At 39.1% G+C, this 27770-nt stretch overlaps 1 protein-coding gene across 1 annotated transcript; it reads right to left on the bottom strand.

Annotated features, from left to right (window-relative positions):
* Positions 1-5008: 5008 nt before the first annotated feature.
* LOC135104215 (cholinesterase 1-like) lies at positions 5009-27031 on the bottom strand. Its single transcript, XM_064011348.1, has 11 exons — positions 26779-27031; positions 22912-23058; positions 22437-22590; positions 21247-21432; positions 20966-21153; positions 20610-20760; positions 18962-19143; positions 18577-18730; positions 6117-6246; positions 5888-6002; positions 5009-5313 (listed from the first exon to the last, which is right to left on the bottom strand). The coding sequence occupies exons 1-11, from the start codon at positions 26965-26967 to the stop codon at positions 5188-5190; spliced, it is 1722 nt and encodes a 573-aa protein (XP_063867418.1). The 5' UTR covers positions 26968-27031; the 3' UTR covers positions 5009-5187.
* Between the last annotated feature and the right edge of the window lie 739 nt (positions 27032-27770).

Below are 27770 nucleotides of genomic sequence, written 5' to 3'. Positions count from 1 at the left end.
GCTAATTTACTCATCAATGTTATGCTTAACTAAAACTGCATGTGCTGGAAATTATGCCCTATACATTACGAGTATAGTAATTTGCACCTCAGTTACTCGTTCACTGCTTACTATGTTCTTTTTTATTATTATTATTTTATTGTTATTATTACTATTATCATAATTATTGTTATTATTATTATTATTATTATTATTATTATTATTATTATTATTATTATTATTATTATTATTTTATTATTATTATTATTATTGTAGTTATTGTTATTATTATTATTATTGCTATTATTACTTTTCACATCCCTTATGGAGAATCTATATAAATCATTGTTTGATGATGACAACCAAAGTGAGGATAATATTAATGCTTTCAACATTGCAATAGGTATGATTACTAAAATCTCAGGTCAATATGATATTAACTCTTTGTCTAGATACTTCAGTTTTCAGGAATACAGTTCTACTACAAACTTACTAGGAAACGATTATCTTAACTTCTTACATTTAAATATTAGATCGTTACACAAAAACTTTGATTCTAAAATTATTGCTTAGTTGTTTACCCAAACTACCTGATGTTATTGCCCTTACAGAAACATGGTTACAAGAACATACTAAGCATCTTTACTCCATAGAAGGTTATACTCCATTTTACTTAATCTGAACTGATAGAGAGCATGGAGGGATTACTATCTACACCAAAAATATCATAAATGTACAAGTTCTAAATCAGTTCACTTTTATAAATAGGAATATTGAAATAAGTACAACAAAGGTAATCCTAGGAAGCACCAGTTATATTACCTCAGTAATTTACAGGCCCAATAGTAAACATATATCTGTTAATGAATTCACAGACATTATCAATAATTTACTAGTTGCTGAAACTTTTAAAAATAACAAAACAATTCTCATTGGGGACTTTAACATTAATTTACTTGAACATTCCACTCATCTTCCTACCAACTTATTCCTCAACACAATGCAAACTTTAAATTACTTTCCTCATATATCTCGACCAACAAGATTTCCTGACAGTCCTGACCTTGGTAAACCATCATTACTAGACCATATCTGGACTAATTTCACACCTCCATCATTATCAGATATTTTACATTATTGTACTCGTATGACTGATCATCTCCCTATATTTATAAATATTATACAACAGTCTGTGCCAAACACCAAACTTGAGATTGTCTTTAGAGACTTCAGCACAAATAACGAAAGTTTATTTACCAGTGAACTACAAAGGATAAATTGGGATGAAATACTTAATCTAGTAGACACAAATGATAATTTTAACCTTTTCTTTAATATTGTTTATGAACTCTATAACAAATGCTTTCCAGTAAAAACCAAATATATAACAGAAAAAAAGACTCCAAAACGCATGGCTAACTACCGGAATTCTTAATTCTATTGAATATACATGTAAGCTTTTTAAGATGTATAAACTTGGTCAAATTTCACACATGATATTCAAACAATATAGGAACAATCTTACTCAAGTTATATGTGCTGCCAAATCCAACTATTATCGTCAAATATTTAGTAATTTCAGAAGCAACACAAAAAAAAATCTGGTAAACAATCAATGAAATAAAAGGCAATACACAAAATAGAAACACAATTAAGACATTGCAGTATAATGATTTCATATTCAGCAGCCCATCTGACATCTCTTAAGCATTTAGTAATTACTTCTCTGATATTGTCCCGGAACTAGACCGTAATCTCCCACAATCTAATAAAAACCCAATTCATTATATAAGAGGCAATCACCCACACTCCATGGTATTTCCTATCATTACACCGTGTGAAGTCAATGCAATAATTAAGTCACTGAACAATAAAAATTCTGATATACAGGACATGACTGCTCCTGTTATTAAAAGAAACTCTAGTATATTCTCAGTCCCTCTGTCCATACTATTCAATCAATCTATTGCAAATATAACTTTTCCAGGTATTTTAAAAACTGCCAAAATCACTCCCATACACAAATCTGGACCTGCCAATGATCCTAAAAACTACTGGCCAATTTCTCAACTTACATAATTTTCAAAGGTATTCGAAACCCTTATGAAAAAAAAAAAACATTTAATGCGTTATCTGGAAAGCAAAAACATTCTAAATCCCTCCCAATATGGTTTTAGGCAAAATAAAAACACTTTTACAGCACTAAATGAATTTTCTAATGATGTTTTATGCCATAGATAACGAACTATCAGTTCTATCAACCTTCATTGACTTCGCTAAAGCATTTGACATTGTAAACCATAAAATTCTTTTGAACAAAATGCACCAATATGGAATTCGTGGACATATTCTTTTATGGCTCAAAGATTACTTGGCAAACAGAAAACAATATGTTATTTTTGATAATGAAAAATCTTCCACAGCAACAGCCACACTTGGTGTCTTTGGTCCCTTATTGTTTCTAATATACATTAATGACATTTCATATATTTTTTCTGGATCTAGAACAATATTATTTGCAGATGACATGACAATGCACTTGTCAGGCCCAAACCCAGATCAACTCATACATAATGCTAATGATGAACTATATATATATATATATATATATATATATATATATATATATATATATATATATATATATATATATATATATATATATATATATATATATATATATTTTTTTTTTTATTTATTTATTTATTTATTTATTTTTTTTATGTAGGAAGGACACTGGCCAAGGGCAACAAAAATCTAGTAAAAAAAATGCCCTCTGAAATGCCAGTCCCATAAAAGGGTCAAAGCAGTGGTCAAAAATTGGTGGATAAGTGTCTTGAAACCTTCCTCTTGAAGGAATTCAAGTCATAGGAAGGTGGAAATACAGAAGCAGGCAGGGAGTTCCAGAGTTTACCTGAGAAAGGGATGAATGATTGAGAATACTGGTTAACTCTTGTGGACAGAATAGGGGTGTGGACAGAATAGGGGTGAGAGAAAGAAGAAAGTCTTGTGCAGCGAGGCTTCGGAAGGAGGGGAGGCATGCAGTTAGCAAGATCAGAAAAGCAGTTAGCATGAAAATAGCGGTAGAAGACAGCTAGATATGCAACATTGCGGCTGTGAGAGAGAGGCTGAAGACAGTCAGTTAGAGGAGAGGAGTTGATGAGACGAAAAGCTTTTGATTCCACCCTGTCTAGAAGAGCAGTATGAGAGGAACCCCCCCAGACATATGAAGCATACTCCATACATGGACGGATAAGGCCCTTGTACAGAGTTAGCAGCTGGGGGGGTGAGAAAAACTGGCGGAGACGTCTCAGAACACCTAACTTCATAGAAGCTGTTTTAGCTAGAGATGAGATGTGAAGTTTCCAGTTCAGATTATAAGTAAAGAACAGACCGAGGATGTTCAGTGTAGAAGAGGGGGACAGTTGAGTGTCATTGAAGAAGAGGGGATAGTTGTCTGGAAGGTTGTGTCGAGTTGATAGATGGAGGAATTGAGTTTTTGAGGCATTGAACAATACCAAGTTTGCTCTGCCCCAATCAAAAATTTTAGAAAGATGAGAAGTCAGGCGTTCTGTGGCTTCCCTGCGTGATATGTTTACCTCCTGAAGGGTTGGACGTCTATGAAAAGACGTGGAAAAGTGCAGGGTGGTATCATCAGCGTAGGAGTGGATAGGACAAGAAGTTTGGTTTAGAAGATCATTAATGAATAATAAGAAGAGAGTGGGTGACAGGACAGAACCCTGAGGAACACCATTGTTAATAGATTTAGGAGAAGAACAGTGACCGTCTACCACAGCAGCAATAGAACGGTCAGAAAGGAAACTTGAGATGAAGTTACAGAGAGAAGGATAGAAACCGTAGCAATAGACTCACTATTAATACTACAAAAACTTACTTCATGCTATTTACAGTAAAATAAACTTTAAATCTTCCCCAATTATGTATAAATGACGAAACAATTTTAAGAACTGATAAAATAAAATTTCTTGGTGTTACTTATGATGATTCATTAACTTTTAGGCATCACATAAATAAACTCACTTTAATGTATCAAGACACGTCGCTCTACTTTATCAAGCAAAAGAATACATACCACAAGAAGTACTTACGACCATTTATTATGCCCACATATATCCACTATTAACTTATTGCAATCCAATATGGTGCACAACTTATCCAACTTATTTAATTCCTCTTAAATTACAACTCAAGAAAATAGTAAGAATAATAACCAATAGTAATTTCTTAGAACATACAGACCCTCTCCTTAAAGAAACAAAAATATTAAAACTAGATGACATTACTACATTTGCTATCGCTACTTACATGTATTTAAATAAGAATAGAATACAGAACCTTCCATCTCATGGCCATAACACCCGCAACCGTGATAACCTCAGCATTCCCCCTCATCGACTTAACAAATTTAAGCACTCAGTTTCTTATCTAGGGCCTCGTGTATGGAATTCGGTACCTCTCCAAATTCAGGATGCACCCTCTATCACCACATTTAAAAGAAAATTAAAAAAATCAGATCTTAGCTACCTACTAATTTGAATTATTACCTCATTCTAAAGCAACAGTGTATCCAGACTCTTGTTATCATATCTAGTACACTACTTTATATTGAAATCATCAGTATGCTACTGTTATTGTATCTACTATGCAGATTCTAGAATATTTATCATTCCTATATTTTATTTACACATTATATATGTATTATTTATTATTACTATTTATTATATTGTCTATTATCTATTATCATTATTATTTATTATATCTGTATCTATTGTAACTGCATATTTATTATTATATTTGTTTTTTAAGCATTTATTGCAAATACCTTCATAAACCATAGTATCTAATGTTGGAAATGAACTGTACAACATGTTATATCCTTGTTGCCATCTGTCACATTACTTACCCATTATTATTCACCATTTTGCCTGAAAAGCTCTGCTTTAAAAAGGCTAACTACAGTCACATTAATCCTCACTATGTATATATGTACATACCTCCCAACTGTAACTGTTAGTTATTAATATATGTTCAAATGTTCAGATGTTCTCTCTCTCTCTCTCTCTCTCTCTCTCTCTCTCTCTCTCTCTCTCTCTCTCTCTCTCTCTCTCTCTTTCTCTTTCTCTTTCTCTCTCTCGATATTACTAGTTTCTTAGGTTACTAAAATGTGAGTCTCGCCAGTCAGTGTGTTCAGACTGTTGTGCAGCTCGGGCCAAAGGGCTGCGATGTCCCGTATCCTTCCTCGCATTGAAAGAAACGCTCAGGATAGAGCAGTTTGGTGGTTTTGGTCGGCACGGAATTCCAAAAGTCTTGGATCTAAAAAAAAAAAAAATAAATAAAAAAATAACAAAATAAATAAATAAAATAAATAAATAAATAAATAAATAAATAAAATAAATAAATAGATAAAAATATAAATAAATAGATAATTTAAAGGAATTGCATTTGCTTATATTGGTGGTAAACATTTACTTTGGTATATTAAAAGCTTCCGAAGGTCATTAAAACATTTCTAAAACAAACTAGAAAAAAGAAACGTTTTCTCAGACACGAAGGTTATAAGAAGTGTTAAAGCCCGTCCACACGAACTGCAACTGCTCGACAGGCACTAGCCGCTCTCTCGCTTTTTAACATTGTTACTAGATCAATTAGTCCCACATTGTTACTAGATCAATTAGTCCTCGTTACATATTGGCAGCGCGCTGACATACCTCTGTTGTAGTCAAAAGTGGTCATGGTTTGCCCGTAGTTTCCTCGTTTATGACGCCATCTATTCTAACGGCCGCAACTCACCCACCAAATTGGTAACAGTGTCTGCCCGTCGGGCATTTGCCCTTTGTGTGGACGAGCCTTTCTTGGCAGCAGAGTAACCATGATCTAAAGAACTTACGCGTTTATCCACAGATTGCATGGTGGGTGTGGTAGTGATGGAGAGGTAACGGAGAGGCTGTTCGGGAGTGACAGGAGTCCATCTGAAGCCCAGCGTACCGTTCACAGTTGGATTCCTAAAAGAGAAAGAAGATCAGTGTAGGGCCTCACAGAATACTGGATTTATTTGATTAGCACCCTCTTCTATGGAGAAACAGAGATTGACGAGATTAACATTACGTAGTTATTACCCCGTGTAAGCAAAGTTGGTCCAGAGGGTGGTGATGATGTCCTGTACTTGGACATCCTGTGGACGGCTGAGAGGGCCAAGGGGTGGTGGGCTTTGGAATAGGTATTGGACATCATCACCATGTCCCGCAACTAGAATGCAGAGAAAATAAGGTCTCAGGTTCGCCGTATTTTGGAAAAGGATTGTAACTTTGCTGGCCACAATACACCGCCGTCCTTTTAACAGCAAGTCAAGCAAGCTGATTTTTGCTTGTAAATTTAATGCGCTCGAATATAGAGCTTTGTTGAATGGGTTATGTTCAGACACCACTTGGATATATATATATATATATATATATATATATATATATATATATATATATATATATATATATATATATATATATATATATATATATATATATATATATATATATATATATATATATATATATATATATATATATATATGAGAGAGAGAGAGAGAGAGAGAGAGAGAGAGAGAGAGAGAGAGAGAGAGAGAGAGAGAGAGAGAGAGAGAGCGCGCTCTTGAAATATAGATTAATAATAACTATATTATTGCCTATTTTACTAAGAAACTCATCTGTCTGTGTGTCTGTCTGTTATACACTCACAGCAATAATGTTTAATATAGGGATAACATCATCTTGTAAAGCGGAAGAGGAATGGTTGATAACCAAGGTTATTTTGATTTACGTGAAGTGATTTAAATCGATTCAAATCAGAGTAATATATATATATATATATATATATATATATATATATATATATATATATATATATATATATATATATATATATATATATATATATATATATATATATATATATATTTTTTTTTTATGTAGGAAGGATACTGGCCAAGGGCAACAAAAATCTAATAAAAAAAATGCCCACTTAAATGCCAGTCCCTAAAAGGGTCAAAGCAGTGGTCAAAAATTGGTGGATAAGTGTCTTGAAACCTCCCTCTTGAAGGAATTCAAGTCATAGGAAGGTGGAAATACAGAAGCAGGCAAGGAGTTCCAGAGTTTACCAGAGAAAGGGATGAATGATTGAGAATACTGGTTAACTCTTGCGTTAGAGAGGTGGACAGAATAGGAGTGAGAGAAAGAAGAAAGTCTTGTGCAGCGAGGCCGCGGAAGGAGGGGAGGCATGCAGTTAGCAAGATCAGAAGAGCAGTTAGCATGAAAATAGCGGTAGAAGACAGCTAGAGATGCAACATTGCGGCGGTGAGAGAGAGGCTGAAGACAGTCAGTTAGAGGAGAGGAGTTGATGAGACGAAAAGCTTTTGATTCCACCCTGTCTAGAACAGCAGTATGAGTGGAACCCCCCCCAGACATGTGAAGCATACTCCATACATGGACGGATAAGGCCCTTGTACAGAGTTAGCAGCTGGGGGGGTGAGAAAAACTGGCGGAGACGTCTCAGAACACCTAACTTCATGGAAGCTGTTTTAGCTAGAGATGAGATGTGAAGTTTCCAGTTCAGATTATAAGTAAAGGACAGACCGAGGATGTTCAGTGTAGAAGAGGGGGATAGTTGAGTGTCATTGAAGAAGAGGGGATAGTTGTCTGGAAGATTGTGTCGAGTTGATAGATGGAGGAATTGAGTTTTTGAGGCATTGAACAATACCAAGTTTGCTCTGCCCCAATCAGAAATTTTAGAAAGATCAGAAGTCAGGCGTTCTGTGGCTTCCCTGCGTGATATGTTTACCTCCTGAAGGGTTGGACGTCTATGAAAAGACGTGGAAAAGTGCAGGGTGGTATCATCAGCATAGGAGTGGATAGGACAAGAAGTTTGGTTTAGAAGATCATTAATGAATAATAAGAAGAGAGTGGGTGACAGGACAGAACCCTGAGGAACACCACTGTTAATAGATTTAGGAGAAGAACAGTGACCGTCTACCACAGCAGCAATAGAACGGTCAGAAAGGAAACTTGAGATGAAGTTACAGAGAGAAGGATAGAAACCGTAGGAGGGTAGTTTGGAAATCAAAGCTTTGTGCCAGACTCTATCAAAGGCTTTTGATATGTCCAAGGCAACAGCAAAAGTTTCACCAAAGTCTCTAAAAGAGGATGACCAAGACTCAGTAAGGAAAGCCAGAAGATCACCAGTAGAGCGGCCTTGACGGAACCCATACTGGCGATCAGATAGAAGGTTGTGAAGTGATAGATGTTTAAGAATCTTCCTGTTGAGGATAGATTCAAAAACTTTAGATAAGCAGGAAATTAAAGCAATAGGACGGTAGTTTGAGGGATTAGAGCGGTCACCCTTTTTAGGAACAGGTTGAATGTAGGCAAACTTCCAGCAAGAAGGAAAGGTAGATGTTGACAGACAGAGCTGAAAGAGTTTGACTAGGCAAGGTGCAAGCACGGAGGCACAGTTTCGGAGAACAATAGGAGGGACCCCATCAGGTCCATAAGCCTTCTGAGGGTTTAGGCCAGCGAGGGCATGGAAAACATCATTACGAAGAATTTTAATACGAGGCATGAAGTAGTCAGAGGGTGGAGGAGAGGGAGGAACAAGCCCAGAATCGTCCAAGGTAGAGTTTTTAGCAAAGGTTTGAGCAAAGAGTTCAGCTTTAGAAATAGATGTGATAGCAGTGGTGCCATCTGGTTGAAGTAGAGGAGGGAAAGAAGAAGAAGCAAAGTTATTGGAGATATTTTTGGCTAGATGCCAGAAATCACGAGGGGAGTTAGATCTTGAAAGGTTTTGACATTTTCTGTTAATGAAGGAGTTTTTGGCTAGTTGGAGAACAGACTTGGCATGGTTCCGGGCAGAAATATAAAGTGCATGAGATTCTGGTGAAGGAAGGCTTAAGTACCTTTTGTGGGCCACCTCTCTATCATATATAGCACGAGAACAAGCTGTGTTAAACCAAGGTTTAGAAGGTTTAGGACGAGAAAAAGAGTGAGGAATGTACGCCTCCATGCCAGACACTGTCACCTCTGTTATGCGCTCAGCACACAAAGACGGGTCTCTGACACGGAAGCAGTAGTCATTCCAAGGAAAATCAGCAAAATACCGCCTCAGGTCCCCCCAACTAGCAGAGGCAAAACGCCAGAGGCACCTTCGCTTAGGGGGATCCTGAGGAGGGATTGGAGTGATAGGACAAGATAAAGATATGAGATTGTGATCGGAGGAGCCCAACGGAGAAGAAAGGGTGACAGCATAAGCAGAAGGATTAGAGGTCAGGAAAAGGTCAAGAATGTTGGGCGTATGTATATATATATATATATATATATATATATATATATATATATATATATATATATATATATATATATATATATATATATATATATATATATATATATATATATATACATACACACATACACACACACACACGCACACACGCACACACACACACACATATATATATATATATATATATATATATATATATATATATATATATATATATATATATATATATATATATATATATATATATATATATATATATCCACTTGTACAGGCTAGGCATTAGGTCTGCTTGCCCTATACTGATCCTGTAGCAGGTCATGCCCAAGTGAATCATCATCTTTTCTTGCAAGATAAATATGTGAAAACATAGAAAAAAGAAAAGTAAGGTCTTTATGTTGATAATAACAATAAATGTAATTATGAAGTTTAATAAGCGTAATTCTCTTTTAGAATCACAGGAACATGATGAAATCTAATATCCTATTAATATAGTTGAAATCTGATAACATAGTGTATAAGTTGACAAGTTGACAAATTTCATCAGTGTTCAATAGAGAGGTATGGAGCTTGAGTAGATTAACCTTCTCCAGCACACCGCAAGGATTGCCTTGCAGTGGAATATTAGCCTCTTCACAGTTCACATTCGTATTATATTATTTTGCTTATTCATTTGATACACAATAATGCCAGTTGGACATTGTAGAGGGAGAGGGAGGAAAAGAGACCCAGTGTAGCTATTATTTGATAGAATTTCCGAAGGCACAGCATTCAGGTGAAAAGTCATCTTGATTTTCGCTGAGCTCTAAACTATGATTTCATTTAACATTGGCGAATTTTGATGCAAGCAAATGTTCTCATGATACTGAAAGAAGTCATGAGTAGAAACAAATAATAAGAAAAAAAAAAAAAAAAAAATCCGACTTAAATAAAATAAATTTTTGTTATTATTTTTTTTATTATTATTTATTTATTTATTTTTTCGAACCCTGTTGATTACCCGTGTCTAACCGGACCATCCTGTATCAGCATGACCTAAACGAGTATCTGTTCTTCATTAATAAAAAATCTCAAAATCTTTCAAGATCAAGCTCCCTTTGTGAGTTGGCAACTAGCCAAAAACATCTCCAGTAACTTTGCTTCTTCATCTTTCCCTTCTTTATTTTAACCTGATGGCATCACTGCCGCCTCATCTATATCTAAAGCTGAACTCTTCGCTCAAACTTTGGCTAAAAACTCTACCTTGGATGATTCAGTGCTTGTTCCCCACTCCAACCTCTGACTGCTTCATGCTACCCATTAACACCCTCAGTTCCAATGACGCACTTAGCGTCATTCACTGAATGTGGTCTGCAAACCTCGATGACACTTTATGCGTCATATGGCATGACGGAGTAATAAATATTCGACAAAAATCGAGAAACGACGCTATCTGTGTAAAATTTCAATAAGATTAGAGTGAGATGATGAATTTTAAAAGTAACTGTATAGTAACGGTCAACGAATTTAATTTGCACTACCCGATCATTAATATCTGCCAGCGGGCTCCCGGCAGTCAGACTCTGAAGGTGTTCTGAGTGGCAGCAGAATTTAAAGGGCTAGGCTTATCATCAGCCCTTTGTCTGATGTTTCACTGAGTATTATGATATGTTACATGTATGCAAAATACGTTTTCAGTACAGGAATATGAGAACCATATTACTAAATAATCATAATATATATAAGTTATAATGTAACATGTGGTAACAACATTCAAATCCACGTCCGAGCTTTTTATAATAGTCTAAATACTCGTGATATTTATTCAGGAGGAGGCAGTAGACACCTGCCGAAACGATAATTACTCCAAGTGAAGTCTAAAGCACTATTCCGGGGGTGCTGTGAACTTATCATTAAACCCAGCTATGACCTCACTGAACGTTTCCCTTTGTGTCTCACAACACAAGGGGACAGTCACAGCCTGCCCTCTAAAGACAACTCTCTTCCTCCACACAAAACTACAAGCACCTAATAACACACACCCTTCACTCAAAAATTTTAAAATCATCATGGCAACTCCTACACCAGCCTCGGAGTCCCCATCTGGGGAGGGGACCATAAATGTCCCCAGGTCGGACTGCCTTTCTGTCGACGACCCTAAGTGTCTTGACACCCCCCTCAACTTTTTCTTCATTAACTTCTGCAACATTCGCGGTCTAAGATCTAATTTTCAATCTGTAGAACACCACCTCTCCTCTTCTAAACCTCATCTTCTTTTCCTCACTGAAACTCAGGTGTCTGAGGCAACTGACAGTAGCCCCTTTTCTGTTCCCTCCTGCTTTCTCTATCCTCATTTTCGATCCAAAGCTGGATGCTGCGTTTATGTGCGCAATGACTTAACCTGCTCTCGTGCCCACGCTCTTGAATCTTCCGAGCTTTCCACCACCTGGCTACGACTACAGAGTCACTCATACTAAATTTATCTGTGCTGTATACCTTTCACCTAACTCCTCTGATTATAAGAAATTCTTTGACTACTTAACTTCCAAAGTGGAGCACATTCTGACCCTCTTCCCTTTTGCAGAGATCTCCGTTCTTGGAGACTTCAATGTTCATGACCAGCTTTGGCTTTCCTCTCCCTTCACTGACCATCCTGGTGAACTAGCCTACAACTTTGCTATCCTCCATGACCTAGAGCAATTGGTGCAACACCCTACTCGTATTCCTGACCGTCTTGGAGATACGCCCAACATTCTTGACCTTTTCCTGACCTCTAATCCTTCTGCTTATGCTGTCACCCTTTCTTCTCTGTTGGGCTCCTCCGATCACAATCTCATATCTTTATCTTGTCCTATCGCTCCAATCCCTCCTCAAGATCCCCCTAAGCGAAGATGCCTCTGGCGTTTTGCCTCTGTTAGTTGGGGGGACCTGAGGAGGTATTTTGCTGATTTTCCTTGGAATGACTACTGCTTCCGTGTCAGAGACCCGTCTTTGTGTGCTGAGCGCATAACAGAGGTGATAGTGTCTGGCATGGAGGCGTACATTCCTCACTCTTTTTCTCGTCCTAAACCTTCTAAACCTTGGTTTAACACAGCTTGTTCTCGTGCTATACATGCTATACAAAAAGTACTTAAGCCTTCCATCACCAGAATCTCATGCACTTTATATTTCTGCCCGGAACCATGCCAAGTCTGTTCTCCAACTAGCCAAAAACTCCTTCATTAACAGAAAATGTCAAAACCTTTCAAGATCTAACTCCCCTCGTGACTTCTGGCATCTAGCCAAAAATATCTCCAATAACTTTGCTTTTTCTTCTTTCCCTCCTCTATTTCAACCAGATGGCATCACTGCTATCACATCTATTTCTAAAGCTGAACTCTTCGCTCAAACCTTTGCTAGAAACTCTACCTTGGACGATTCTGGGCTTGTTTCTCCCTCTCCTCCACCCTCTGACTACTTCATGCCACGTATTAAAATTCTTCGCAATGATGTTTTCCATGCCCTCGCTGGCCTAAACCCTCGGAAGGCTTATGGTCCTGATGGGGTCCCTCCTATTGTTCTCCGAAACAGTGCCTCCGTGCTTGCACCTTGCCTAGTCAAAGTCTTTCAGCTCTGTCTGTCAACATCTACCTTTCCTTCTTGCTGGAAGTTTGCCTACATTCAGCCTGTTCCTAAAAAGGGTGACCGTTCTAATCCCTCAAACTACCGTCCTATTGCTTTAATTTCCTGCCTATCTAAAGTTTCTGAATCTATCCTCAACAGGAAGATTCTTAAACATCTATCACTTCACAACCTTCTGTCTGATCGCCAGTATGGGTTCCGTCAAGGCCGCTCTACTAGTTATCTTCTGGCTTTCCTTACTGAGTCTTGGTCATCCTCTTTTAGAGATTTTGGTGAAACTTTTGCTGTTGCCTTGAACATATCAAAAGCTTTTGATAGAGTCTGGCACAAAGCTTTGATTTCCAAACTACCCTCCTACAGCTTCTGTCCTTCTCTCTGTAACTTCATCTAAAGTTTCCTTTCTGTGGTAGACGGTCACTGTTCTTCTCTTAAATCTATTAACAGTGGTGTTCCTCAGGGTTCTGTCCTGTCACCCACTCGCACTTTTCCACGTCTTTTCATAGACGTCCAACCCTTCAGGAGGTAAACATATCACGCAGGGAAGCCACAGAACGCTTGACCTCTGTTCTTTCTAAAATTTCTGATTGGGGCAGAGCAAACTTGGTATTGTTCAATGCCTCAAAAACTCAATTCCTCCATCTATCAACTCGACACAACCTTCTAGACAACTATCCCCTCTTCTTCAATGACACTCAACTGTCCCCCTCTTGTACACTGAAGGTCCTCGGTCTGTCCTTTACTTATAATCTGAACTGGAAACTTCACATCTCATCTCTAGCTAAAACAGCTTCTATGAAGTTAGGTGTTCTGAGACGTCTCTGCCAGTTTTTCTCACCCCCACAGCTGCTAACTCTGTACATGTATGGAGTATGCTTCACATGTCTGGGGAGGTTCCACTCATACTGCTCTTCTAGACAGGGTGGGATCAAAAGCTTTTCGTCTCATCAACTCCTCTCCTCTAACTGACTGTCTTCAGCCTCTCTCTCACCGCCGCAATGTTGCATATCTAGCTGTCTTCTACCGCTATTTTCATGCTAACTGCTCTTCTGATCTTGCTAACTGCATGCCTCCCCCCCTTCCGCGGCCTCGCTGCACAAGACTTTCTTCTTTCTCTCAGCCCTATTCTGTCCACCTCTCTAACGCAAGAGTTAACCAGTATTCTCAATCATTCATCCCTTTCTCTGGTAAACTCTGGAACTCTCTGCCTGCTTCTGTATTTCCACCTTTCTATGACTTGAATTCCTTCAAGAGGGAGGTTTCAAGACACTTATTCATCAATTTTTGACCACTGCTTTGACCCTTTTATGGGACTGGCATTTCAGTGGGCATTTTTTTTTTATTAGATTTTTGTTGCCCTTGGCCAGTGTCCTTCCTACATAAAAAAAAACTCTCTCTCTAAATAATAATAATCATATATTTTCGAAGGATAATTTTTCGAAACTATATATATATATATATATATATATATATATATATATATATATATATATATATATATATATATATATATATATATATATATATATATACATACATATATATATATATATATATATATATATATATATATATATATATATATATATATATATATATATATATATATATATATATATATATATATATATATATATATGTATATATATATATATGAGAGAGAGAGAGAGAGAGAGAGAGAGAGAGAGAGAGAGAGAGAGAGAGAGAGAGAGAGAGAGAGAGAGAGAGAGAATGTAAATTATTACATTTTTGTTTAGTGGTTAGTCAAAGAAACATGAACATATCTCAAGAAATACTCCAGATATGAAAACTTTGAAGACATAACTGAAATTCTTATCAAAATTTTCATTATTACAAGCATATAATATTACCACTTTAAACCGGAAAGTTGCGAGAAAGTACGATGTGAACTGCTGGTATGCATTCACTACTGCGTGGTCGATATAAATGTAAAGAAAAAAAATCGCCCCCCCCCCCAAAAAAAAAGATATTCTATCTATTGATATGTAATTACATCCATTATCTTTATTTCGAGTAGTTCTACACGGCAAAGTCAAATTCAAAGCTGTATCATAAAAAAAATGATTGCTGAACAAAATCTAGGAGAAATAAGAAAATACAAAGTTTTCAGAAAATATTTAGTTTAGGCTGATTTCTGCATGGTGCTAATCCATTTAACAAAGAAAACTCTTTCATTGGGAGGCTAACACAATTCCACTTATTCCGCATATCAAAGTCTTTTAATAGAGCACAAAGCTTTGATTTCCAAACTATCCTCCTATGGCTTCTATCCTTCTCTCTGTAACTTCATCTCATGTTTCCTTTCTGACCGTTCTATTGCTGCTGTGTTAGACGATAACTTTTCTTTTAAATCTATTGAAATTGGTGTTTCTCAGGGTTCTTTCGTGTTACCCTATCTCTTCTTATTATTCATCAATGATCTCCTGATCCAAACTTCTCCTATCCAATCCTACGCTGATGATACCACTCTGCACTTTTCCACGTCTTTTTGTAGACGTCGAACCCTTCAGGAAGTAGACAGTTCACGCAGGGAAGCCACAGAACACCTAACTTCTGATGTCTCTAAACTTTCTGATTGGGGCAGAGCAAACTTAGTATTGTTCAATGCCTCAAAACTCAATTCCTCCATCTAAAAACTCGACACAACCTTCCAGACAACTATCCCCTCTTCTTCATTGACACTCAACTGTCTCCGTTTTCTACACTGAACATCCTGAGTCTGTCCTTTACTTATAATCTAAACTGGAAACTTCACATCTCATCTCTAGCTAAAACAGCTTCTATGAAGTTAGGTGTTCTGAGTCATCTCCATCAGTTTTTCTCATCCTCCCTTCCCCAGCTGCTAATTCTGTACAGGGGCTTCATTCGTCCGTATATGGAGTATGCTTCACATGTATGGGGGGTTCCACTCATACCGCTCTTTTAAGACAGTAGCTTTTCGTCTTATCAACTCCTCTTCTCTAACTGACTGTCTTCAGTGTCTCTCTCTTATCGCCACAATGTTGCATCTCTTGCTATTTTCTACCGCTATTTTCATGCTAACTGCTCCTCTGATCTTGGTAATTGCATGCCTCTCCTCCTCCCACGACCTCACTGCACTAGACTTTTTTCTTTCTCACACAACTATTCTGTCCACCTCTAATGCAAGAGTTAACCAGTATTCTTAATCATTCATCCCTTTCACTGGTAAACTCTGGAACTCCCTTCCTACTCATGTATTTCCTCCTTCCTATGGCTTGAATTTTCAAGAGGGAGGTTTCAAGACACTTATCCTTTAATTTTTGACGACCGCATTTGACTCTGTTCGTGGACCGGTACCTCAGTGGGCGTTTTTTTATATTTTTTTATTATATTTTTGTTGCTCTTGGCCGGTGCCCCTCATACATGAAAGAAACAAATTCAAACCTTTTGTTTCACTCTAGATTACTTTTTAATTGCTTATTTAAACGGGTTACATGTAAATATGAGGAATAAAAAAAAATCCCCCAAAAACAATAAAATCCCCAAAAAACTTAGTGGGTTGGCTTTGTAAAAACCAGGGTTTTTCCAATCCTGGAAAATTCCCACACTATTCCTTTCTTGCTCCAAAACACACAAAAAGGTGTTGTGTGCAATAATTGAGTAAAGCCGAGTCACATCTACTCGTACCTCAGACTCCCAATCAATCGGGGATATGAATCGGGAAATTGCATAATTCACGTTCCTGAGTGTTCAGCGTCTAGAAATATGTTGCAGTCACATCTAAAGGAATTGGGAACCAGTCTGAGAAAAAAAAAAAAAATGTGATTGTGAGTCCATTGGTATTGCTAGTGTGACTGCAAGTTCTGCGATGTAGCCGACTTTTTTGCAGACCGCTCCTCGTTAAGTTGCGTCCACCTGGTGAGCACTCTGATGTCCAGTACCGATATGATACGAGTGGTCGCCGATTGATATGCGCAGTGCGACGTTCTATCTTGGATCGTTCGGCGAGTGGCCTGATGGTGTATCCGAATGGTACAGAATGAACAAGAACGGTCCGTGTCGGGTCTGCTGCTGTTCACGGAAAGCTGCCGATTCGTCATGGACTACTTCACGACTCTTTGGAGACTACATGGTATATCATGTCATGATGACTGCATTCATTCCAAGACATCAGTTGCTATTACTAGTATTACATGCAAATACAGCTGCATCATTAACAGGATGTCTTACTGCTTGCTTGCCTGCTAGCATTACAGATGAAGTAGATGGAGATACTGGGTGTGATTATGGGTTGAAAGTTTGGAACATGTCCCTCAGCCAGCCCCCACTTCTGGTCCTGGATAAGGAAGTAAGATATATTTCATCCTGGCAGCGATCTGTGTGTCCTCGTCGGTGTTAGGTGGGATGAGTTACCCACAGACAGGCGCTTCTAGATTTTCTTCGGCATTGTTTCTGTGGAAGTTCTGTGAATGAGGGCCTGCTGTCTTTTATATGGTCCTCAACCGCTCGGCGACTGATCTAAACAGGATAAGACCAGTCGTAGACAAGTCCCGAGCGCTCGGCGGCAAATATCAGATGCAAAGGTACACCCAAGACCGCTCGTGATTGGATGCTGAGCGGTTCTAGACTGGTCCCGGATTAGTCCTGGACTTGTCCTGGACTGGAGTTTCCGGACAATTGGCTCCGACTGTCCAGGATTCCCCAAGACCAGTTGCCGAGTGGCTGGGGACAAGTTACTGGACCACACGCAGACTAGTTGGAGACTTGGATCACTCGCTGACTACCCGAGAGGAATTACGAACCCTTCGCAATTTAGTCAGGAGTCACCACTCACCACCACCGATAACTTCAGACCGCATCAGAGCGCTTCCCGACCCCCAGCCTCTCGGCGAGCGAGGAAGTGCGACAGGTCACCCAGTAAAGGCATCAGATCAGTCATTATCAGGAACCGGTCAGATAGCTTTAGTGTTTCTGGGGCATAAGCAGCTCATTACCCTAATTTTCTTGAAGGCATCTTATTGGGTATTGCTACATACTAGTGCCTAGTTGATCTACTACTACTAGTACTACTGTTACTACTACTGTTACTACTATTTCTTGTAATGATGATAATAGTAATAATTGTAATAATGATAATAATAATAATAATAATAATAATAATAATAATAATAATAATAATAATAATAGTAATAATATTTATTATTATTATTATTATTATTATTATTATTATTATTATTATTATTATTATTATTATTATTATTATAATACCCTTTTATCGTTACTAAAGGATGATGAGATTAATATGTTTTCACAGTATATAGCAAATTCTTTGTGGCTCATGAATTCAAGGGAAAAGTTGACATTTTGCAGCTCTTCATTATTTCATCAATAACACCAAAATATGGTATTTACTTCAATGCTAGATATCCATTCATCGTCTCCACTAAATGTGTCATTCCTCAGATACCGAAATAGATTTATACACTTAGTGATAAAAAGAAAAGAAGGATGAATATACAGCTTTTATGCCTGGAATAGGGAATAATTGATATATTCTAAGAAATCTCACAGCTCTTGGAAACATCTTAGATTCCTTGTGACTGCCCGCCTCTCCTATCTTGACAAAAAGTCGCCTAAATGTCAATGGCTTTCAACAGACATCGAGGATATACTTACTTTTTCTCCGGATTGAAGTTTGTGCCAAGATGGAAGCCAAGGAGTTCTCACTGCAGTGTTCAAGCTTGTATATGAAAGTTTTGATGTGTGGTATTTTGGCGTGAAACTCAGCTGATTGTACTCCGGGCATCACAAATCCAGCGTCTCCCACAAGCTTTTGATAGTAGAGGTTACAGCAATATATATATATATATATATATATATATATATATATATATATATATATATATATATATATATATATATATATATATATATAATTATTATTATTATTAAATTACTTAAGTTATGGACTTAAAATCACGACCTCTCCAGACTCTTAACATAACATTTTCTACACTTCATTCACATCAAAACCCGAGGCTTCACCACCTCTCAATCTTACACTCGTGAATACAGGCTCGTTGTCCAGCGTCACGTTGGCGGCCTCCATGTAATGAAACCTTATGCGTTGAGCCAGATAGACGGGATGCTCCTCCTCCATGAGTGAGAATAAAATTGGCCCTACCTTTTGGAAGTTTTCGTTTACATCTCGCAAGCTTTTTTCGCCTTTTTCGCTGAACATGCCTGCGAAAACGAATTTCATCATAAAACATTCTCTTAGGTCTCAGAGCTCTCTCTCTCTCTCTCTCTCTCTCTCTCTCTCTCTCTCTCTCTCTCTCTCTCTCTCTCTCTCTCTCTCTCTCTCCCGAACAACCTCAGCTTCGTCCTCAAATTGATGTACATGTGTTGTGCCGCTGATGTATTAATTTCTAATTATGTCAGTCGTCGTCACTCCACGGAGAAAATCGCACCATCTTGTCTTTTCGTCGGCAGTATTGGTTCCATTCTGTACAACGGCGTTACTACTGTCTTTTATACCTTCTTTATTTTTTTTTTCATAAGCTATCCTGTAACATATAACTGTGACTACCTTTTTCCACGTATTCCGTCCAGCTTGTATTCTTTTTAATATCTTTACAACAGTTTCCATTACTCTGTACTCTGAATTTAAATTCATCAACCTTTGCCACCTCTGCACCTTTCAGCCTTGTTTTCCCATCATCTCCATTGAGACCCAGGAACTCAGTTATGGCCCTTCTCACTTTTAATACCTTTCTCTCCAGTGCACGTCTCCATCTCTTCAGCTCTGTCTCATTTTCCTCCCGTCTCGCAATAAATCACGTCATCATCGTACATCACAAACCACAGGGATTCCTGCCTAATCTCGTCAGTCCGTTTGTTCATCACCGTAGCAAACAAGAAAGGGCTCAAAGGCGATCCTTGGTGCCGTCCAGCCTTCACTCTGAAACCCTCCTTTATCTCTGTTGTACACTTTACTATTATTATACTGTCGTTCTGTTTGTCCCCGATTAGGTCTGATTTAAACTTCGGGTGAGGCCACGTATATTTCGACAACACTGCCTTGTGGTAGCGACGAGCTTTGTGCCTTGTTCTATGTATACAGGAGAATGATACTAGCCGGGTGAAATATTTTGTAGAGGACCTTAATAATAGGTGTGTGCTGGCAAGATTTAAATAAGCAAGGTCTTTTTACGCCGACTACTTATTTTATGTGCAGGCGTGTTCGTTGTTATGATTGAGGATGTAAGTGGACCCTTCTCATGCTCGTGTGGTCAGGTTAGGGGTGTTTTGTGATGGAATATAATATTCCTTTTGTCATCACCTCTGATTTCCAGCCATGGAATAAAAGTAACAAGCGGAAGACTATTCTTATTCCAGAACGGGGCGGGTCAGTATTTTGGAAGGTCAGACAAGGTGATTTTGAACACCGGGGCTGGAAATATTTAACGTTAGGGATGCAGTTACGGTCTGTGTTTTGCTGAAATCATGACTGAGGAGCTGAAGCTTAAAAGGAGGAAAACCTCAATCTATGAAAATGGGATGCCTTATATATTAGACATATGTTGTTCCTTACACATGATGAAAAATTAAATAGAAATTCATATAGAAAACATTGAGGAAATGTTATTCAAGATTGTTAGTACATTTTCTACATATAGCAGTTCTCATCCTTTTGGATGGTTAATTACCTGCTGTAATGACGGTACCGTCGTCCTTCGTCCATCCGATAATCACATCCACCTTGTTGTACCGCCCAGACCTGAGTAGGACGGCCGGGTGTTCAGGCAAGAAGGTTCCGTCCACTTGAACACCCACAGTCATAGGAAGATCGAACCATTCCTACAGAAAGATACTTCTGGTGTCTTGAGCAGTCTAGGGAGCCGGTTGCTCGTGAAAGCACGTTAGCATGTGAAAGACATTGAATAATCGGAGGTTTACATGAACATTGTGTAAAATGAATATAATGACGTTTAAAGGTTAGGAGACGTTTAAAGGCTTTAGGAAATAACTGACATTTATTTAATGTATCGGCAGAAGCACTCACAGTTAAGCTGCTTTGGGCATTCACCAAGTTCTCAACAGATGCATTCATGAAACACGCCAGGAGTTGCTGGCTCTTCTCGCCGGTACAATTGAGTGCCTTGCTGATGCTGATGGCGCCCTTCCGAGCGGGAACGTAAGTGGGTGCCAGTAGTGCCGTGCCTGACTGCAGGATGGCTCTTTGGAACAGCCCTGATGAAGGAAAGCTTTCGAATGTTAAGACAATATCTAGGATGTGAAGTAATGCAAATGTAAATAATTAATTGTGCGTCGATGTTGCCTTACCCGCTGAGCTCGGGGAGAGGATGTGCAGGTGCGATGAGACCCCGCCTGCGCTGATCCCGAAGATGGTGACCCGGTTGGGATCGCCGCCTAAGTCCATAATGTTGTCTTGAATCCACTGCAGGGCCAGAGTCTGGTCCTTGAGACCAAGATTTCCTGGCAAAACACTGTCCCCCGTTGAGAGGAAGCCTGTAAGAAGGAATCCCTATGAAATGAACAGAAACTAGCACTAGACAAGCTCATGGTATGAGCTTGTCTTCTGTTGCTTACCACCGTGATTGTTGCCTTGTAGTGCTGGTAAAAGTTGTAAATGAGGTGTTGGGATGAGGAAGGGCAGGGAGATGGTAGCGAGTAAAAGGCTTTCACGATAGAAGCTGTTACTGAGTTTTCTATTTTGGAAAGAGATATTTGCTGATATAATTTACACGATTGGGTATGTTTTTTAAAAGCCCAATCGTAAATTGAGAGAATGTTGAGGGCCAGTTATAATGGGTTAAATGGAGATTTGTTTTCGGGTCTCGTCAAAAGAAACTCATAGGATTCCCATACATAAGAAATGGTCATTAAAATTAATCATTAAACACATAAATACACATTCTTCATGGGAAGAAATTGAAATGAGTTACAAAATGTGTAGTTTTACAGTTGTAGAGTTGATGTTCACTTGAGTTCCCCCGATGCTTAGAAGCCATCACTAATCGTTCACAACAGCAGCACAGGTGATGTATAACACAACCACAAGCACTTTCAACGTCCAACGGGCAACGCTAACAACTCAGCATACTGCAGTTGTGTGGATGGCGCAGCTATCGTATACAAGGCGCATGCTCAGCTGATCGAGTGGCGTTCTGGCTGGCTGGGTGGGCAGTTGTATACATGAATCACATTAATCGCGTATCGAAACATGGGTATACTAATAATCGTAGATCATAGAAGCGAAATACCGTAAACAGAGCCATTGTCTGCAGGGTATACTTGAATATCTTAATGAGTAGTGATATTACTGGAAAGATTATCTAGCTATGTGGAGCATGATAATGCTAAAAGATGCATTACAAGTAATTCCCTCATTGTGGATAAAAAAAATTGCTGATCTTTGGCGTTCTTTCGCAATGTAACACACACACACACACACACACACACACACACACACACACACACACACACACACACACACACACACACACACGTACCGAGGGCGCCTATGCGATAGTTCATGGCGACCACCACCACGTCTTTCTGTACCAGAGGCGCTGGCAGCATTGGCGGGTACGACCCCATGGCTGATCCAACCATATAAGCCCCGCCATGAATAAACACCATGACGGGCAGATTGGACTTGTACGGCTGGAAAAGTTGCAAATTGCTTATGTTTTATGGTTCGTTCTCTCTCTCTCTCTCTCTCTCTCTCTCTCTCTCTCTCTCTCTCTCTCTCTCTCTCTCTCTCTCTCTCTCTCTCTCTCTCTCTCTCTCTCTCTCTCTCTCTCTCTCTCTCTCTCTCTCTCTCTCTAGTATATATGTATACATTATACACACACAAACACACACACACACACACACACACACACACACACACACACACACACACACACACACACACACACACACACACACACACACACACACACAAAACGGTATCAAGAAGGCATAATAGGTTGGTTATCCCACCCTTGGTGTATAGACGTTGAGGTAGAGGCAGTCTTCTTGTCCCGTGAAAAGGTAGTTAGTCATAAGGAGGATGGAAGACTGTGGACACTTCGGAAAGGGTAGTGAGCCGTTCCTGACGCCGCTCCATGCGGGGGCCGGCTCGGGATCCTGAGGAGAGATATTGTCACATGTGGCTGACGTCTGTCAGAGGCATTTTTGATTGTCTTGTTAGTGTTCTCACATCAGCGCTGTGACTGACTAAAGTTATTTATATTAATGAAGTTGTGGTTACCTCTGACTTGATACTTTCACAATATGCTTTTGATTGTTTTTTTTTTTTTTTATGTAGGAAGGACACTGGCCAAGGGCAACAAAAATTCAATAAAAAAAAAATGCCCATTGTAATGCCAGTCCCAAAAAAAGGTCAAAGCAGTAGTCAAAAACTGATGAATAGGTGTCTTGAAACCTCCCTCTTGAAGGAATTCAAGTAATAGGAAGGTGGAAATAGAGAAGCAGGCAGGGAGTTCCAGAGTTAGGGATGAATGATTGAGAATACTGGTTAACTCTCGCGTTAGAGAGGTGGACAGAATAGGGGTGAGAGAAAAAAGAAAGTCTTGTACAGCGAGGCCACGGGAGGAGGGGAGGCATGCAGTTAGCAAGATCAGAAGAGCAGTTAGCATGAAAATAGCGGTAGAAGACAGCTAGAGATGCAGCATTGCGGCGGTGAGAGAGAGGCTGAAGGCAGTCAGTTAGAGGAGAGAAGTTCATGAGACGAAAAGCTTTTGATTCCACCCTGTCTAGAAGAGCAGTATGAGTGGAACCCCCCCAAGACATGTGAAGCATACTCCATACATGGACGGATAAGGCCCTTGTGCAGAGTTAGCAGCTGGGGGGGTGAGAAAAACTGGCGGAGACGTCTCAGAACTCCTAATTTCATAGAAGCTGTTTTAGCTAGAGATGAGATGTGAAGTTTCCAGTTCAGATTACAAGTGAAGGACAGACCGAGGATGTTCAGTGTAGAAGAGGGGGACAGTTAAGTGTCATTGAAGAAGAGGGGATAGTCGTCTGGAAGGTTGTGTTGAGTTGATAGATGGAGGAATTTATTTTTTTTTTTGAGGCATTAAACAATACCAAGTTTGCTCTTTCCCAATCAGAAATTTTAGAAAGATCAGAAGTCAAGCGTTCTGTGGCTTCCCTGCGTGAAATGTTTACCTCCTGAAGGATTGGACGTCTATGAAAAGACGTGGAAAAGTGCAGGGTGGTATCACCAGCGTAGGAGTGGATAGGACAAGAAGTTTGGTTTAGCAGATCATTAATGAATAATAAGAAGAGAGTGAGTGACAGGACAGGACCCTGAGGAACACCACTGTTAATAGATTTAGAAGAAGAACAGTGATCGTCTACCACAGCAGCAATAGAATGGTGATAAAGGAAACTTGAGATGAAGTTACAGAGAGAAGGATAGAAGCCGTAGGAGGGTAGTTTAGAAATCAAAGCTTTGTGCCAGACTCTATCAAAACCTTTTGATATGTTTAGGGCAACAGCAAAAGTTTCACCGAAATCTCTAAAAGAGGATGACCAAGACTCGGTAAGGAAAGCCAGATCACCACCAGTAGAGCGGCCTTGACGGAACCCATACTGGCGATCAGATAGAAGGTTGTTGAAGTGATAGATGTTTAAGAATCTTCCTGTTGAAAATAGATTAAAAAACTTTAGATAGGCAGGAAATTAAAGCAATAGGACGGTAATTTGAGGGATTAGAACGGTCACCCTTTTTAGGAACAGGCTGAGTGTAGGCAAACTTCCAGCAAGAAGAAAAGATAGATGTTGACAGACAGAGCTGAAAGAGTTTGACTAGGCAAGGTGCAAGCACGGAGGCACAGTTTCGGAAAACGATAGGAGGGACCCCATCAGGTCCATAAGCCTTCCGAGGGTTTAGGCCAGCAAGGGTATGGAAAACATCATTACGAAGAATTTTAATAGGTAGCGTGAAATAGTCAGTGGAGGAGAGGGAGGAAGGAGTTTTGGCTAGTTGGAGAACAGACTTGGCATAGTTCCGGGCAGAAATATAAAGGGCATGAGATTCTGGTGATGGAAGGCATAAGTACCCTTTGTGGGCCACCTCTCTATCATGTATAGCACGAGAACAAGCTGTGTTAAACCAAGGTTTAGAAGGTTTAGGTCGAGAAAAAGAGTGAGGAATGTACGCCTCCATGCCAGACACTATCACCTCTGTTATGCGCTCAGCACACAAAGACGGGTCTCTGACACGGAAGCAGTAGTCATTCCAAGGAAAATCAGCAAAATACCTCCTCAGGTCCCTCCAACTAGCAGAGGCAAAACCCCAGAGGCACCTTCGCTTAGGGGGATCCTGAGGAGGGACTGGACCGATAGGACAAGATACAGATATGAGATTGTGATCGGAGGAGCCCAACGGAGAAGAAAGGGTGACAGCATAACCAGAAGGATTAGAGGTCAGGAAAAGGTCAAGAATGTTGAGCGTATCTCTAAGACGGTCAGGAATACGAGTTCTCCAAGAATGGAGATCTCTGCAAAAGGGAAGAGGGTCAGAATGTGCTCCATTTTGGAAGTTAAGTAGTCTAAGAATTTCTTATAGACAGAGGAGTTAGGTGAAAGGTATACAACACAGATAAATTTAGTTTGAGAGTGACTCTGTAGTCGTAGCCAGATAGTGTAAAACTCTGAAGATTCAAGAGCGTGCGCACGAGAGCAGGTTAAGTCATTACGCACATAAACACAACATCCAGCTTTGGATCGAAAATGAGGATAGAGAAAGTAGGAGGGAACAGAAAAGAGGCCACTGTCAGTTACCTCAGACACCTGAGTTTCAGTGAGGAAAAGAAGATGAGGTTTAGAAGAAGAGAGGTGGTGTTCTACAGATTGAAAATTAGATCTTAGACCACGAATGTTGCAGAAGTTAATGAAGAAAAAGTTGAGGGGGGTGTCAAGACACTTAGGTTTGTCGACAGAAAGGCAGTCCGACCTGGGGACATTTATGGTCCCCTCCCCAGATGGGGACTCCGAGGCTGGTGTAGGAGTCACCATGATGATTCTGAAATTTTTGAGTGAACGGTGTGTGTGTTATTAGGTGCTTGTAGTTTTGTGTGGAGGAAGAGAGTTGTCTTTAGAGGGCAGGCTGTGACTACCCCCTTGTGTTGTGAGACACAAAGGGAAACGTTCAGTGAGGTCACAGCTGGGTTTAATGATAAGTTCACAGCACCCCCTGAACAGTGCTTTAGACCTCGCTGGGAGTAATTATCGTTTCGGTAGGTGTCTACTGCCTCTTCCTTACAATTTACTGAGAGTATTATGACATTGAAAAGATGATCAATAAACAAGTTGTGATGAGAAAGAAAAAAAGAACAAAAAAAGAAAAAAGCAAAAAAAAAATTGTGATTCTGATACAGTGATGACGACCACAGGTAATGGACTTTTTTTCTTCAACATGCTCTCATTTTGCTACCTGTTACCTCCACACTTTGTCATTGCTGTTGCATCTACATCGGCATGAAAATGTAAATAAAATGCAAAAAAAGATGTCTATTGTGAGGTGCACCTCGTGCTGCTCCCCAAATAAAAAAGGAAAAAGAAAAGAAAAAAAGGAAATCGGTGAAGATAATAGTACTAACTGAGATAAGAAGAATGGTGTTATTGAAAATAACTGGAGGAACATTGGTTGCAACTGATGGTTATTCAAGTCGTTCAATCGACCAACGTACGTTCATTACTAGTGACACATTCTGGTTTTATCGGGCAGGAACGTGACGTAATATATATGTTGGAATGGAGAGCAAAGGTGCTTAACTGCCTGACGCGAGGTGGTTCGCTGTATGGGGACAGTTCGTTGCGACGAAAGAGACTTCTCACCTTGAAGCGAAGGGGCCCAACGGGTGGCCTGGCATAGGGAATGGTACTGAAGCTATAGTACTCGTAGCCGTTTAGGGCATGCTCCCGCGATCCCGTAATAACACCCTTCTTCAGCGTCACCTCCACAGTGGGCTGCCCGGCCGCGACCAGCACTACCTCCACCACCGTTATCAGTATCAGCACCAGCATCTTTCAAGGTCTTGAAATGTATTTTACCTTAAAAGAAGTTTGAACAACACTACATGTCATTGATAATTGTAATCACTAAAAGTACAAAATGTAAAATTCTTGCCTTACAATTGAGTTTACTAATTAGGTAATTAAGAAATTAATTTACTTGTAGTTTGTCTTTAAAAAGAGTTAAACAATAATACACATATAGGTTTGAGTTTTAATGGACACCCATTTGACCTCACAGTGGCATAGAAATATATATTCTAAAGTTGGACCTAATTGAGAACAAATTGCTGCTACATTTATTTGTTGAAACAAAACATTATTAAAAAGAAAAATCTTTAGAAGTTTCTTAACAAAAATTTAAATGGTATGGATGTAATGTTATAAGGAATCAAAAATATTTTATTTTATTTGTTTTTTTTTTTACATTGTTCAATACAATACGTCAAAGCTGGACATGAGTATTGTTAACCAAATCTAACATCTTTAATTTCTTAAACAAAGGGAAGGGAGTTTTTATAATGCAGTTATTATGTGTTGATGGAGCTAAAACCGAAACAAAAAAGACTTGCTGAATTATACTTAAATGTATGGCTGGTAGTATGGGTCTAATCGAGCAACCTGCTTTGTAAAGTTCGGGAGGGCCATGTAACACACCTGTGGTGGAATGGGAGCAAACAGTGTAAGATTGTCTGATTCTGGGAGTTTTAGATATTTAGATCTTATTTATTTATTTGTTTTTCATTTGTATGTTTATTGTTTTTTTTTTATAGATTTCAACAATGTTGAGTTTATCTTATAATCTAAAAACGTGT

Source organism: Scylla paramamosain, chromosome 10 (genome assembly GCF_035594125.1).
Source record: "Scylla paramamosain isolate STU-SP2022 chromosome 10, ASM3559412v1, whole genome shotgun sequence".
In the NCBI taxonomy this organism is placed as follows: domain Eukaryota; kingdom Metazoa; phylum Arthropoda; class Malacostraca; order Decapoda; family Portunidae; genus Scylla; species Scylla paramamosain.
Note: the sequence above shows the minus strand (reverse complement) of the source record. Positions and strands in the feature narration are given on the sequence as shown.